The 14951-nt window shown below is 44.3% G+C and overlaps 1 protein-coding gene across 3 annotated transcripts in view; it reads left to right on the plus strand.

The window, feature by feature from the left end:
• The window catches only part of GRIP2 (glutamate receptor interacting protein 2), a 288332-nt gene that overhangs the window by 156437 nt on the left and 116944 nt on the right, over positions 1-14951 (plus strand). Inside the window, exon 1 of one of the 3 annotated variants that reach the window (XM_014946823.1) lies at positions 807-936. The exons of the other annotated variants lie outside the window; for them this stretch is intronic. Coding sequence (XP_014802309.1) covers positions 882-936 — 55 coding nt within the window. The 5' untranslated portion in view covers positions 807-881. Of the gene's footprint in view, positions 1-806; positions 937-14951 lie in introns of those variants that run through there. 3 annotated transcript variants of the gene reach the window in all.

Below are 14951 nucleotides of genomic sequence, written 5' to 3' on the forward strand. Positions count from 1 at the left end.
ATAAGCCTGGTGTTTTCTATTACTCAGTAACCCCTCCTGAGAGCCAGCCGTGTCCTGGGATGCTGCCTGGGGCCATCCTCTGCTATGTGCAACAGGTGCTGCCCCGAGGTTGCTCCATCCCCAGCACAAATCTCCGAGATGATCCACCATCCCACTTCTGCAAGCAGGAGGTGGGACTCGGGGTACATCATGTGTGTTGTTTGGGGAGCTGATGTTCAACAGGTGACTTGCCTGTCCCTGGGACGGTGGCTTCGCTGTCAGGTTTGCGGGACATTGTCGATGGTTTCTGCAGACACAAAAAACATTTTTGAAGAGAAGTTTTTTTTTTATCAGGATTTAATGCTGCCAGGGCTGTTGCCAGCACGTAGCCCCATGGCATGTGCACAGGTGCTGGGTTTTTGGTGAACTAGTCCCATAAAATCAATGACTTTTATCTCCTTTGCTTTGGTAAGCTCTGGATTAGCTTCCTGATGAAGGGCAAGCGTGCACCCATATATGCTAAGGAATAATGTTACTTTGCAAATTAATATGTTAATGTAATACCAGATTCCCAGCCCTTAACAGCAGGAGAGTGGCGATAGGTTTCTAAACATCAAATGAGTGATTTTATTCATCTGGACAAGATAACAAGATAAAACAGCCCCACGCTGAAAGTATTGTTGGAAGGGGTCTGTGCTTCCTCTAGCTCTGTCTTTGCCATCCTCCCCCCCCAGACCCCTTCCTTCTCACTCCCTCTGTCACTACATAAAGCACAACTCGGTTTCACAGTAATCATAAATTAATTTGGAGCCGGCAGCCCCTCGCAGAGCCAGGCAGAGGTGCGGAGGGAGCAGCGGCACAGAGCCATGTGAGCGGAGCGCTGGAGGCTGCGGTGGGGGAAGATGTTTGCTGTTTCTCTCAAGTGCCGGCTCGGGGTGGTGAGACGGAGGAATAAAGGTACGGTGAGAGCGGAGCAGCTCGCTCCTGCCTGCCAGAGGGACTCGGAGGGGACTCACTTGGATGGTTACTTTTCCTTAGCTGGGCAGGAGGGAAAAAGCTACGTGGTCTCTGATTGATTTTCACCCTCGGTGTGCATTGAAGGGGGGGAGTAGGATTATTTTACTTTCTTGCATGTTGTGTCTTTTTCGGAGGTTAGTTTTTTTTCCCATTGATTCTCTGCATTTTTATTCTATTTATCTATCTGCCATGGTTATTATTGCAGTAAAGCAGATTTAGGTGTGCCTTAGATCTCCCAAGGTTTCCCTCCTCCCATGCGGGAGCTATTACTTTCCAGGGAGAGCATTTGCGTGTTTGCCCGGATTCCACGAGACTGAGAGTCCTGATGTCTGTCCCACCCCCAAGCTCCTTCCAGGAGAGGGACTGGGCTGATAGGATGAGAAACCTGGGGAGGATAACAGGGAGAAAATCAACTTTGAGAAGATTTGAGAAGCAGCAATGTTTTAAGTATATCTCAGAGTAAATTAATCTGAGGCAAGACAGAGTTTCTCTTCTGCTAATCCTGCAGTGTTGCCTGTGATGAGAAGTAAAGAAGTTTTTTGTGGGGGACTGTGATCCCTGGGTCCCTTGCCCCCAGTTTAGTTGTGTGAGTGTTAGATGGGTCTCTGAACCTGCATGGTGGAGGTTGCTGTGGCCCCAGAGCTCCCGGCTCACAGGGTGCTCTGCAGCCAGCACTCAGTCCTGTCGCCGTTGCCTTTTATTTCTGAAAGGTTTGCATTTTAATGGGCTCTGGAGCCCCTGGTAACCACTGGGAGCTTTGCTCTCATGTGCAAGCCCTTACTGCCGGCAGCACTCCTGCAGCAGATCAAAGTCTTTTGGCATAAACGAAGACGACCTGCATTTTTATAGGGACCTCTAAAGAAAAATAGCTTTTAGAGGCTCATCGTAACTTGGATATTATTGATTTCAGGTTTCACTGAATGCATAAACTCAGCTGTTAGCCTTGCTTAACAGGAGGCTAACTTGCTGGTGCAGGGATCTGTGCGTTGGTGCACTGGAACTCTGTCAGGACACTGGCAGGTTTGAAACTTTGGCAGCAAAGGGAAGGGCCTGAACAAAATAACGTGTTTCTGAGGCTGGCTGACCTCACGTCTGGGGTGAAATTCCTGTGTGCCTAGTCAGTAAAAAAGTATTTGCTCAGGTTGAGGTTGCAATTCTATGGAGCAGACGTGAGTAAAGAGCAGGAGCCTGAGCACGGCTACACTTGACATTCATCGTTTGTTGGGTGCTAAGAGGGCAAGGGAGCACGTGGATGATGATTGCCTGGCTGTGCTGCTTCCTCTGGTGGGCATGCAGGCACTGGGTATGCAGGGGCATCAGCAAGATGGTCTCTCTGCTCTTTCCTGCACAGAAGGGCGCATTCACCCTGGGGTTACTGTCTTGCTGTGGCAGCCTTGGAGCTGGGCTTATATCAGATGTATGAATTTGTATTTGGTGTCATTTCTCTTTGACAGCTTGTGCTGTTGCTTCTTTGTTTATTCTCCCCCCTGATTTGGAGGCTTTGTGAGTTTCTCTCTGCATTGGAAGGAGTTTCCTGTTCTCAATCAAACAGGATGGCACAGGCATGATTTCCAACTTCTAGGGTGATGCTTGGAAGTGCTTGGCTCAAAACTTCCCCATGGGGTCCTTTTTTAGTGTGGAGATGCCAAGAGAAGGTCAGGTGCCACGTTAGTTTTTTCAGTTATTTTCTCCTGGCATGTTTTTTTTTTTTTTTGCTCAAGCATCCTACAGGAATTGGTAATAGTGTTGTAACATTAGGGTTTTTTTCTTATGCAGTTTTCACAGAATCACAGAATGATATGGGGTTGGAAGGGACCCCTGGAGATTGTCTGGTCCAACCAGGGAAACTAGGAAAGACTGTTCTGGTGCAGGTAGAGTAAGTGCATTTGTGCCTGCAAATCACAGTGAAAACGCAGCTTGAGATTGTAATGATGGTTAAAAAGCATTATCCCTGTACTACCTGATAAAGTTTCAGGGGCTTTGGTTGAAACATTTAGAATTTACTTAGATCACCTGCATTTCTTAGTGACAGATTTAAATGTGAGAATCACTAATCCAATGCTAAATTGTACTGCTTTGATCAAGGATTAAACTGAGCTGGAATTGGCTTTTGGGACTAGAGCTTTGAAATGAACAGCCAGAGAGAGAGACGTTGTTACTTGTCTTCTCTATTTTGGGATAGTTGATGTTTAAAGTACATCCCCAAAAGACTGTGCAAAAATAAATGACGCTTAGGCACTGTTACTACCAGAACGAGCCCATCATGACTGAGCAGCAACCAAGGATGGGAGCTGGTATGAATTACACTAGCAAGTAATGAACTCTGCTGCATTTCCCATCTGTAAATGCTCAAAAACCAACTAGCTATCTGTTACATCCTAGGAGATGGTCAGGCCTGGGAAAAACATGTTATTTGGCACTAAAAATCCCAACCACCTTTATTTCAAAGAGAGAAAGGTTCACATAGCTGAGGGGTCTGCAAGAGGGATGTGTAAAAGGGAGTGGCAGATACCCCAGCCCAGGTATCTGTCTGTCCTGTTTATGTGGTTGTGTGTCCCAAAACTGTGTTGTGCTCTACCTGGCTCTGCAACTTGATGCTTGCAAGGGGAGATACCCCTTCTGCTCAAAGTTGATTGTAATTTAATTATAAGGTGATATGTTCAAATCTCAACTATGGTGGCTGCTGTTAGGTGTATGTAGTTATAATTTTAAACATCCTAATGGAAACCAAGATTGATTTCCCTGTACTTATGGCTACTCTCTGCTTCATAACAGACCCCTTCCCACAGGCTGGCACTTCTTAGGCAAGTTTTGCCTCAACTCTGCTTTCTGATGTATTTTCTTTTTCTCAAACTCCGTCTGCTCCTCCCCAGCTAATCCCTTCACTTTAGAGAGAAATTCTTGCTGTCGATCCTCTTGGATTCTTGCTTTTTTTCTCTGACTGAGCCCTTGAGTTTTTCCTGGCGTGGGGAACATTCACAGTTAATCCCAGGCATTCATTCAGCAGTGCTTTCCTGCCCTCAGCTCAGAAAGCTGCCTTTGGCCAACTCCGGCTCATACTGCTGTAGGGCTCCTCAGTTCTCTTCAAGGTCCCTTGATCCCTCACAGAAGGTGCTATTGAAAACTCCAAGGAACAAACAGTCACTTGTTCAATACAATAATTAAACTTCCCTCAGTATTAATGGTTTTTCCATTGGAAAAGCTAAATGACTTTAAGCAAAAGCTGGCGATGTCACGTAACAAATATCTGCTTGAAGGGGGATTGGCCCCCATGCCTGTGTTAGTGCCAGGCATCCCACTGCCATGATTTCTATACGGCCATGGCTGATGTTCAGCTGAGCCTGAATTGGACTATTTGGAGAGTGGTGGTTGGCACCTGGCTTCCCTGCTAGCCCCCAGTTACTGCAGCAAATCAGCTATATTTTATAAATAAGTAAACAGAAGTGGTGGAGATCCTAAATCATTAACCAGATACATATGTCATCCTGAGAAGTAGCAAATGAGGCAATTTAAAGATGCCTTCATTGTTTCTTCTGCTTTCCAAAGTCTTCAGCCCAAGGCAGGGGTTGCTCTGCAAGAGCTGGTGAGACCAGGAGCTGCCTGAGCCACCAGCAGAGCACACTAAGCCCCTGTACCCCACTGCTGTCATAGAAGAAAAAACTTGGATACTTGGTTTGAGATGCTTAAGCTTAAAACATACATATATATATTTTCTTTTTGTCCACTGTAATTTCTCCCAGTGTGTGGTGTGAATGATGCTAGAGTAATAAAAGTAATTTTACTGTTCCTTTGTCATTTGGAACATGCCTGGCATCAAAATTTGTAAAAGAAAATATATGTTCTGGTTTCCTTCTGCTTACCTCTGTGTTTTTCAGCCTTTTAAGCTTCACCCAGTCATGTTTACTACCTTTTTTCTTTTTTGTTTGGACTAGGTGCTTCCTTTTACTTTTTGTTCTTCCTCTCTTGTCTCTGAATGGTAATTGAGAAAATAAGTAAGCAAAGAAAAAACACCCTGAAAACCACAGGACCAAATTAGAACAAAATGTTGAGAAAAAATGTTAAATAGCATGAGACTTGCATAGAGTTACCAGTTTTAGCATGGCAGGTTTTATACCGAGCTCCAGATTTTCAAAGATACCATGTTTGTGCTTGTAGGCGTCCTGACTTGTCCTTTAGACAGAAGTGACTGTGTCCTGTTCGGTGTAGAAAGATCTTTGGCTTTATTTCCACATTTTTGTTGTGAACAGTGTCATGGAAATCAGTCCCAGGAATTGGGAACAAGGTCTCATGCTACGTTGCCTTGTTTGCTGTACAAGCAGCATCGTGCCATAAAGCATCTCAGCTGTGTTTGATAGCAGGGGGCACTTCTGTAACTGGGTTTCTGTCAACAAAAGATTTGCTTGCTGTGGAAATACAAGAAATGCTTTGGACCTTTTGTTGACAAAGAATGAAAAAAAAAATATTAAAAAACGGGTAAGCAGGTAAACTGTTTCCATCCCATGACATGATGCCAAGACCAGGGTACTGCACAGCAAAGTGTTAGAGTGAAGAGTCCTGTGGAGTCCTCTATTACTGTAGGATGCAGCAGCACTTATTGCTTCATTTGTCCTCCAGGCCTGGAGTAGCTGGTAAAACAAAGCAGTTGTTGTGGTTTTTTTAAGCAAATCGCCAACGAGACACAGGGAAGCCAAATTTCTTTCCAAAATGCAGCCATGATGTGGAGGTTGAGACCATGGTCTCAGAAACCTGAGGCTGAGTGCAGTGCTATAGCCCTTGCTTGATCACCTTTTCTTTAGGACAAACCTGCATGTTTTGTAGCAGAAGACATCTTGGTGGCTAATGCAGTGAATATTTATGGGGTTGTTCCTTCTGCAGCAGTGGAAGCTGGGCAGTGGTGAACACAGGAAAGCTCCCTAAGCCCAAGCCACTGAGCTGGCGATGGCTGTGATTCCTCTTCTGTCAGCATAGCTACACTTCAGCCCTTTCCATATCTCATTAATAACTCATGATCAGGCATGTTTTATTTACATCTCCTAATGAAGCCCATTTTTCAGCCTCATGCCATAGCATCCCAGGTGACTGTCACCTGCTCTGAGTGCTGCCCAGCTCCTTATGGCCCAGCTCATCTCTCATCTTCCTCCCCGCCCCAGTGGCAGAGAGAATATTGGTTTCTTAGGGAAGAAATTGAATGAAAAAGGGCCCCTGCAGCCCAGTGGCAGGTGCTATATCCTTGCAGGGAACCTGGTGTGCAGGACAGTGTGTCCAAGGTGGCATTAACCCTTCCTGCCAGAAAGGTAGTGGCATCTCGAGGCAAATCCTGCCCAGATCCAACTTGTGCTTCAGTTGTAACAGGCCTTGCTGTGAATACATAAACAAGTGCAGTTGTGCCAGCCCATGTGACAGGCATGCTGTCCCTTTGCTGCAATGCACGACGAGTCCCAGGCTGTCTCTAGAGTGGCTTCGAAAACATGGGTTTTGCTCTCCCTAGCTGTAAACTATTGCAAAAAGGGGTGAATTCCTTGTGCTTCTTGCATGTGCCCACGTATACTTTCTGGTTTGCATATAAAACCATGTGAGGTTTTGGGGTTTTTTTTCTTATTAAAGCTAGAAACGTGTTGGTGACTTTGTCCAATACCTTCCATTTATGTTGTTGTGATGAACAGTTTGTGTGTGCTGGGAGTTTTAATGGGCATTTATTTTCTCTGTAACAACTACACCAGCTACCCCAGTTGGGACTCTTGGGAAAAGCCCAAGATGGTGACAGGAGGCACTGGGGCACATCAGGGCTAATGCAGGCTGGCAGCACTTGAGAGAGCCCCAGGATGGGAACAGCAAGGGGACAGTGTGGGTCAGTGTCAGAGCGGTGCTGGCAAAGCCATAGCAGACTGCAAAATTAGCTTTTTAGCCTGACCTGCTTCCTCTTTGCATAGTGGAGATGGGTTTTCCAAGAGTTAGATGGTATTTGGGTGGCTAAAGGTGTAGATAGATGCTCATTGGAAAAAATAAAACAAACAAACAAACAAAAAAACCTAAAGGAAAAAGTGCCCAAGCTCCCTGAATATTTTCATTGCCTGAGTCTTTTTGATTTCGCAGCCTTATGGCAAGTCAAGTGGACTTGCAGCCCAAAGAGGCAGGAGGTGATGTGTCCAGCTGTCAGCAGGGTTTCTTTTCCTTGGAGACAGACAGTTCTCACCATGTCCTGATGACCAGCAGTTTCAAGAATTGGGAGGGAGATTTCTAAAGGTAGCTAGGAATTAATGCCTCCTGATTTTCAGCAGGAGCTAGGAGCCTAGACAGACTAGGCAGCTCTTGTCAAGGGATGAGCTACAGTTCCCAAATGGTGTAGAAAACCCTTTGCAAAGACAACTTGGCCCTTTGCTGCTGCACAGTGAGACTGCCAGACCTGTCAGCTGGCTGTGATTAGGAAGCAGAGAGCCTGCTCGGGAGTTCAGAGAAACCCATTAAGGAGGACAAGGTAAGCGAAGAGCAATGAGCTAATGGCAGAATGGAGGGATAGAGGTGCTGGTTGAAGGAGGGGTGATGCACCATCTCATGGGTGGCACTGGGAGGACAGACATACCTTCCAATTCTAACACCTTCACCAGCTTTTGCTATTTAAGAGTCCCTTGATGTTCTTACAGTTTTACCTGCTGGGATCATTGTGTGGAGGGAAACAATGTTTACGTCTCTCGTGGTAACAAGGAAGAAATTTGAAAACATGCTTTTTACAGCCCCAAAAGATAAATGGTTGCCTGCGTTATGCAGCAGACTGTGATTTAATGCTAAGCTTAAGATGGGAGGGAGGGCAGGAAGACGCCTGACTCCTGACCACTAATTTTGACTTGTCTTCATCTCAGCCCCTTCCACTGTTCAGGTCCCTCATAACTCACCTCCAGGCACATCTTCCCTCTGTCCTTGGGCAATGGGGTTTTTATTGATCTTGTATTATGCATGATTGGCAGCCTTGCAAATTAAAGGCAGAACTTGACAGGAGGACAAGGAGGATGTAGAGGCCACACTGATGCCATTGGGAACATTTGCTGTTGCTCCAGTTGATGGGCTTCCTGTGAAAGGATGCAGGGCTTCAGCAGGGGTCAGCCGGGCCATGGAATCAAGACCTTCAAAAGCAGTCTTGAGGAGTGATTTTAGTAGTACTGACTGTAGCCTGGTCATAAATTTGTTCTTATGCATCTCTTTTGCTGACTTAGAAATATGAATGGAGCCTGGCACACAGGAGGTTGTTGCCACTGTATCTGAGAGGTCTTGAAAGCGTGTAGATCCTGTTATTGATTAAGGCTTGTTTAAACAGATGGATTTGCCCATCGGATGCACGGCCTTGAATATTACCTGCTGCCCCATGTGTCCCCTGGCACAAGGACATGTTGTGGTGATGCATGAGGCAGGCCCTGAGGCTGGGAAGTGCTGCTGATTTGCATCTCCAGCTTGCAAGCTCAGGCCAGGCATTTTTGGAGAATGGAGGAAAAATTCCCTGACTCAGATGACACGTAGTCTGCTTTATCATATAGAGAAAAATCAGGCCTTGAATTTGTAAAGGTGTAGAAGATCCATGAGGTCACCACTGGGCAACATGCAGAAAGAAATGCAAGTTCAGATGACGGTGTGGTTTGATGAATGCCACTTAACTATTTTTTTAATAAAACATAGTTCACCAAAGTTTGTAAGATACAGTTGGCTTAGGATCAATATAACCAATATTTTAAAAATATTATTTCAGAATTAGTATCTTTCTGCTTATAAGGTGTGTCTGAATGTTCTCTGTTTCCATTGTATACATGTCACCAGAGAGAGCTTGGATGTTAAAGCTGTGGATCTAAAATTGTTTTCCTTGTTTAGTAATTGAGATAATTTGTTTCTGACTCCATTCCTTACATTAAGCTATGTGAAATTTTTGCCTACTTCTTACAAGTCAGTGACTAACACAGAGCAGCCTGGAAGCCAGCATTTAAAACAGGTGAGGAAATACCTTGATCTCCTATTTCCCTGTGCTTGTAGATCTTTTTATCTATATCATTGCTTCCCTCGTGTATGGGCATCTGACTTTGCATACTCATGGGGATGTGCCAAATCACACTTCTTCATTTATTTTGGAACTGACAAGGGATCTGCAGTAGGTCCGTCTGGAGGCCAATCTGCTCCTGTGCCCCAGGGCCATGTCAAGGAAATTGGTGGGGTTTTTAACTCTATTAGTTTCTCAGTTGCTCTGCTGTCTCAGTGTGGCAGGAAGTGCTTTAGTTTTAATCGTGAAAATCTACCCAAATTTGACAGAATTGAAAGTCTGAAATCACCCCATGGGCACCTCCAGTAAATTCTGTATAATGCTTTTCTTCCTCCTTGCATAAGTCTCCTGCCAGGCTGCTCTGTGCCTCCAGTGTGACTTCTGAAGCAACTAGACAAAATTATAACCTTCCATCAGTAAAAATTAATTTGCTTCCTTAACCTCTTTCTGTTACATTCACCTACCAAAAAAAAAATAAAAAAATCCAAAATCGGGTGCTAGAAAGGCAGAAACTGAAGTTATCTACAGATGGATGTTACTAGTACAAGATGTTTTTATATCCTTGCTGGCAGATCTACGCTTTCTGTACTCTCTCAGTGTAACTACCTGCCAAGGAACTAGGTTTCCATTTCATATTTTGATAGAATTACTTTTCATATGATGGATAAAATGAAGGGGCATCATTAACTAACAAAATATTTTAACATTGCGTTGCAGAAGAGTAAGAGGACAAAAATAATCTGAAGTAAGGTTTCAACATTCTGGCGCTGGTGAGGTCCTGAGATGGTAACAAGGCTACATACTAGCAAGGTATAAAGGTCTGTATTGTAATTAATTTTTTTTAGTCTGTCCAAAAAATGCTGTTTTTCTGAGTTACGGATATAAACAGAAAACTGAACAACTTTGACTCTTGCTGTAGGCTAAAATTAGGGTCATTTTCCAATTAGTTCCAACAAATCTGGTGGTCACCAGCTGCTCTCCTAATGCAACTGTTAGCTAATAACAAGAAGTGCTTCTCTGAGCTTTCCGCTCCCTCCCTGATAGGTTATGCTGGCTCATTTAGGTGGGGTAAAAGGAACGATCTGTCACCTTGCAGAGTGCGTCAGGATGGGATGGGGACAGGCTCCCTCCATTGACCTTGGTCTCTGTTATATGAGCTAGTTGCATCCCACTGTACTCAGGGAAAGGAAGATAGCACCATGCGCCTCATCCTCAGATCTTAGTCCTGAAAAAAAAAAAATCATTATTTTCTTTTAATAATAATTTTCTTTATAAAAAGTTTTCTCTAAACATGCTGTGTTCTGTGTTTGAGGCTCAGCAGGTTCGACGTGCTGGAGTTGGGGTTGTGTCCTTGCCCATGCTGGCAATCTAGTCCTGAACTTTTCTCCTCTTCTTGGTTTCACTTGGACCCTGAGGGTTATTGTAACCTAGTTTTTTTGTGAGCAATTTCCTTTTCTCTCTCTCTCCCTCTTGCTCTTTTTGCTTTACAGAGTGTAGCCAGATGAATCGCACAAAGCTGTGGAAATCAACAGCAGTGTGTAATTCAGGGCTTGATAACTGATAGTGGCACAGGGGAAGGGTTGTGCTCCTTCCAAAATCGCTGCATGATTTATCAATCCCCAAGACATCTCTCTGCATTTCTTTTTTCACAATCTATTTCAGGAAGCACAAAACTAAAAGGAAACTCACTGCCTTTTCAAATAAATGGTCTGTCTTCACGACCAATACGTCCCTTCTCATCCAAGTGCATTGGACTGTAAAGGAACAGTCATGAGATAATGTTTTGTCCTCATACACACTCTTTTTTCCACTAAGAAATTGTGTCTGAGCAGAATATGAGTGCTTTGAACATTTGTTCAGAATCTTGCAGTGGTTTGTTTTGTACTATTGCTATTGCTGTGACTGGGCAGCTTTGGATAGATCAGCATCCATTGCACTGGTGCTGAACACCGAATAAAAGAGTGAAAGTGATTAAAACCAACACTTGCTGAGCTGTCTGTGTGTGGGTGTGAGCATACTTTTCACCGAGGTACCTCAGCCTAAAGGTAAAGTTCCCAGAGACTCAACTTTTCCTATGAGAAGATACATCTGTTTATTTGCTGACTGGCAGGTAACAGAGGAACCATCATCCTTTTTCAGTCGAAGGCTTTGCACATAACTCTTAGGTTTCGTTTTTTTTTTTTCCCCTCTCTACTTGTTTATAACTTGTTTTGCTTAAATATTTTTGCATATCTTTAAAAGTTTTTGGAAATTAGGAGTGTAACTGATACCTCCGGCAGTGAGGAAAACAGAGTCTTCCTCCCCTTCTAATTTCTTCCCAGGTCAATTGCAACCCATGTGAGTGGTCCAAGAAATGGAGGTAGTTAGGAGTTTTTCAGTTAAAAGGGAGAGTCAGAACCCAGAAATCTATGGGATCTGTAGAGTTTTGGTATACCTGCCATTAGAAACTCCCTCCTGAATCCAGGATAAGCTTATAACCATAGTCAGAGTAAAGAGAAAAAGACATTTCCCTGAGAAATAGGCAATGACTGGGTGGTCAGGACATTTGCATGAGCAGAGAGATCCCAGCTCAGATCCGTGGTGTGCCTAATTTAGATCTGGAGCTGGACTTGGCATCTCAGGTTATTTTAGGTTATCAGCTATGATATGTACAGCCTCTGTATCATCACAGAAAAAGAAAAAAGGTCAGTTTTTGCAAGACAAAAAAATGTTTCCCCACTCAGGTCTGCTGCAACAAGAGATGCACACGGAGTTATGAATCCAATAACACAGGTGTCTCTTCCTGAAGTAATTCTTCCTCTGCCTATAAGAGAGGGCTCTGAGACTGAGCACTGGTTTATCCAATATCTCTTTAGTGATCCCAGATGAAAAATAAAATAGCAGCTAGTTGGTTTACTTGTAAGCCACCGTGCCCATATATTAGCAACACCTATGGTCTTACATCCCAGAGATACCAGCAAAGTCTTTTCTTTGACACTCATCCCAGATGGGTAAAGCATGAAGAAATAACTCCTTTCTGTTTCTATGATATAGAGCTGAACATTTATGAAAATGAGATGTTTTCAGAAAGCAAGGAATTTAAATAGTAATAATACACTGTCTGTGTTCCTGCCATAAAGCAAGTATTGCTTCCCTGAGCAGTTCATTTCTTATGCATTTTCTTTCTTTGAATCCATTCTTGTGTTTTCTGATGAACTCCCTTCATGCCCTGGAACAGCTATTGCTTACAGTTTTGTCTTCAAGCAATGATCATAATAATAGATATTAAAATGACTCAAGAAATTCAGGTACCAGAGCACCTGCATTTATACATTCCTTTCTGGGAAGAAAACCCAAAGAAATATAGAGACGGGATAAAACAGACTGATTTGAACAATAACAAGCAATGCTAGTATCCCTCACAGTGTAAATTAAAATGATTGTGGTGTTTCTGATATATTTTTCTTGGAAAACAGTCAAGAGTTGAGCTTTTGTTGAGTAAGTTCCGGCTTTGTCTGTGTGTCTGTCTAGCTAAGGTGGTGTCATTTGGCTCAGTGGAGTAGGCTGGTTTCAGGCCACAAGCAGCGCAGGAGATAGAATCATTTAGATTGGAAAAGACCTTTGAGATCATCAAGTCCAACTGTTTACCTTAGCACTACCAAATCTGCTACTAAACCATGTCCCTAAGCACCACACCTACAGGTCTTTTAAATACCTCAAGGGATGGTGACTCAACCACTCCCCTGGGCAGCCTGTTCCAATGCTTGATAACCCTTTCAGTGAAGAAATTTTTCCTAATATCCAAGCTAAACTTTACCTGGTGCAAGGATACTATGACTATGTTGGCCAGCGATCTGCTCTAAGACGTGTTTTGTTTAGGTGCCTCTTTGCAATCCCCATATTGGACACCTGTAATTTGGCTCAGGCCTTTTGAAGCCTTAAAGTATTGAGCTGGGTCTAAGGTCCATACAATTCTGCCTTTTCCCCAAAGGGGGCTGTGAAATCCTGTTGAAGCTGAAGGTCTCCAGAGGCAGCCTTAGGTCACAGGGGGAACTCTGTTCATGTGTGTCCAACTCATGTATGGGTCGGAGCCTGGATCACCTGTGGTCACTCCTTAGGGCTGCATTTCAGGTCCATGCTGAGTGTCTTCCCACCATCGCCATTGGGAATGTGGCTTAGAGCCATGGTGCCTGGAGGGAGCCCAGTGTACCCAGCCTGACTAGTGGGTTGGCATGATGGGATCAGTGGGACAACCTCCATCACTAGCTTTAGTCATGTTCTTGGGAGATGTTTGAGTTACAGTGCCAGGTTGCCAGAATCCTGTTGCACCCAGATTATTTGCCAAAAAAACCCCATTATCTGCCACTTCTACTGTAACTCGGAGTAATGCGATATTTTCATTTTCCAACAGTTTCACCACTTTTTCCCTTGCACATAAGCATCAAATGCTGTTTGCTGAATATTTCACTTGTTCTTATTTGGACTGAAGGCTTCTGTTACCACTGGCCCTTAGGGGACCAATTTAGCTGCACTGAACCAGTTTTGGTGTTCAATTCCTTCTTTTCAAAGAGCTGCATTTCCACATCAGTTGAACCCTTCATATACTGGCATCTTCCACACTTCCAGCTCAATGAATGTTTAAAAAAAGCTATTTCTCCCTCCTGTCTATGCTCACAATACATATGCCTCTGCTATCTAAATGGTGGGGGGACATGAAAGTCATGCTGAGAAGCGGGGGAGATTTTAATGTAAATGATGTACCACAAGGGACACAACCTCATTCTGGCAGAGCGAGGTTTTATGCACAGAAATGCAAAATATTCAGCCCATGTATCATTGAAGTGTTGCAGCAAAGCCTCTTCTAGCCAGCAAGTGCCTGCGTAAATTCTGAATCACTGGCCATGTCTCAGCTCTCTGCCCCAACCTTCTCTATGGTATCATCTTTTTTCATTGCAAACGCATCCTGAAGCATCCTGTTGCTTGCAAGGTTCTTGCCCCGAGTGAATCTTCACCCTGTGGGTGTCTTCAGCCCTCAAAGCCCTTTTGGAAGCTGTGGTGCTGTATAAGCAGAAGATTTAGTTATTTAGAGTATTTTAGGTTTTTTTTGCTGTAGCTGTTGGCATAATGGAGTCCAATTGGTCTTTTTCACCCTAGTTGGCACAGCCCTTTCTCAACGTAGGATGGAAAAAGCCTGATGAGAATAGATCAATGGACTGTGATGTAAATACTGGTACTTCAGAGCTCTGTGACAAGCTGGTGTAACACAGCATCTGCACTGGATTGGCTGGGTCTGGTGTACGGTGTGCTGTGGAGGTATGTGTTTTAATGCTGGTACTGTGTAAATGGTATTATACTAGTTGTGCGCTAGTAGTATATTATAGACTGCACAGGGATATACCATGTGCAGGGTTATATGAAATTTGAATGATTGAGATCACTGTCCTCAGCGTGGCTGACTCAGGAGAGCACCCAGGAGAGATGTTAGGCATGTTCATGTGTTTCCCTTCCCATCCCGTGCACAGGCTGTTATCCCCACCAGCTCCTGTTTACTGGACGCTGCTGCTCAATTCTGCATAGTCAGACTCTGCTATGTAGGGATGGCACTGAAGCAGCATTATTTGTTTGCTTTTGTCATTCCATACATATGTCTCCTCTTCTCTTAAAGCCACAAAGTGAGCAGGCTGGCACATGCAGAAGACCCCTGCCTTCACACTTGGGCTTGCAATGGCCATCCAAATCCCAGGACAGCTTACTATCCCAGTTCTCCCCCATGCAAAACACGTCTCTGAACTCGTTCCACACCTGGTGGCAAAGGAGATGTCAGGCTGACCCCAAGCACAAGCCCAAGTCATCGAGGTCTGTGATCCATTTATTTATTTGTGGCGTACCCTCTCGGCTGTGGTAGCTGAGTTATTAAAATGAGGCTTGTCAGCTCACTGAAGAGGGGCGGGGGGGGGGG

The sequence above is a fragment of the Calidris pugnax genome, unplaced genomic scaffold (assembly GCF_001431845.1).
Source record: "Calidris pugnax isolate Ruff unplaced genomic scaffold, ASM143184v1 scaffold81, whole genome shotgun sequence".
NCBI lineage: Eukaryota > Metazoa > Chordata > Aves > Charadriiformes > Scolopacidae > Calidris > Calidris pugnax.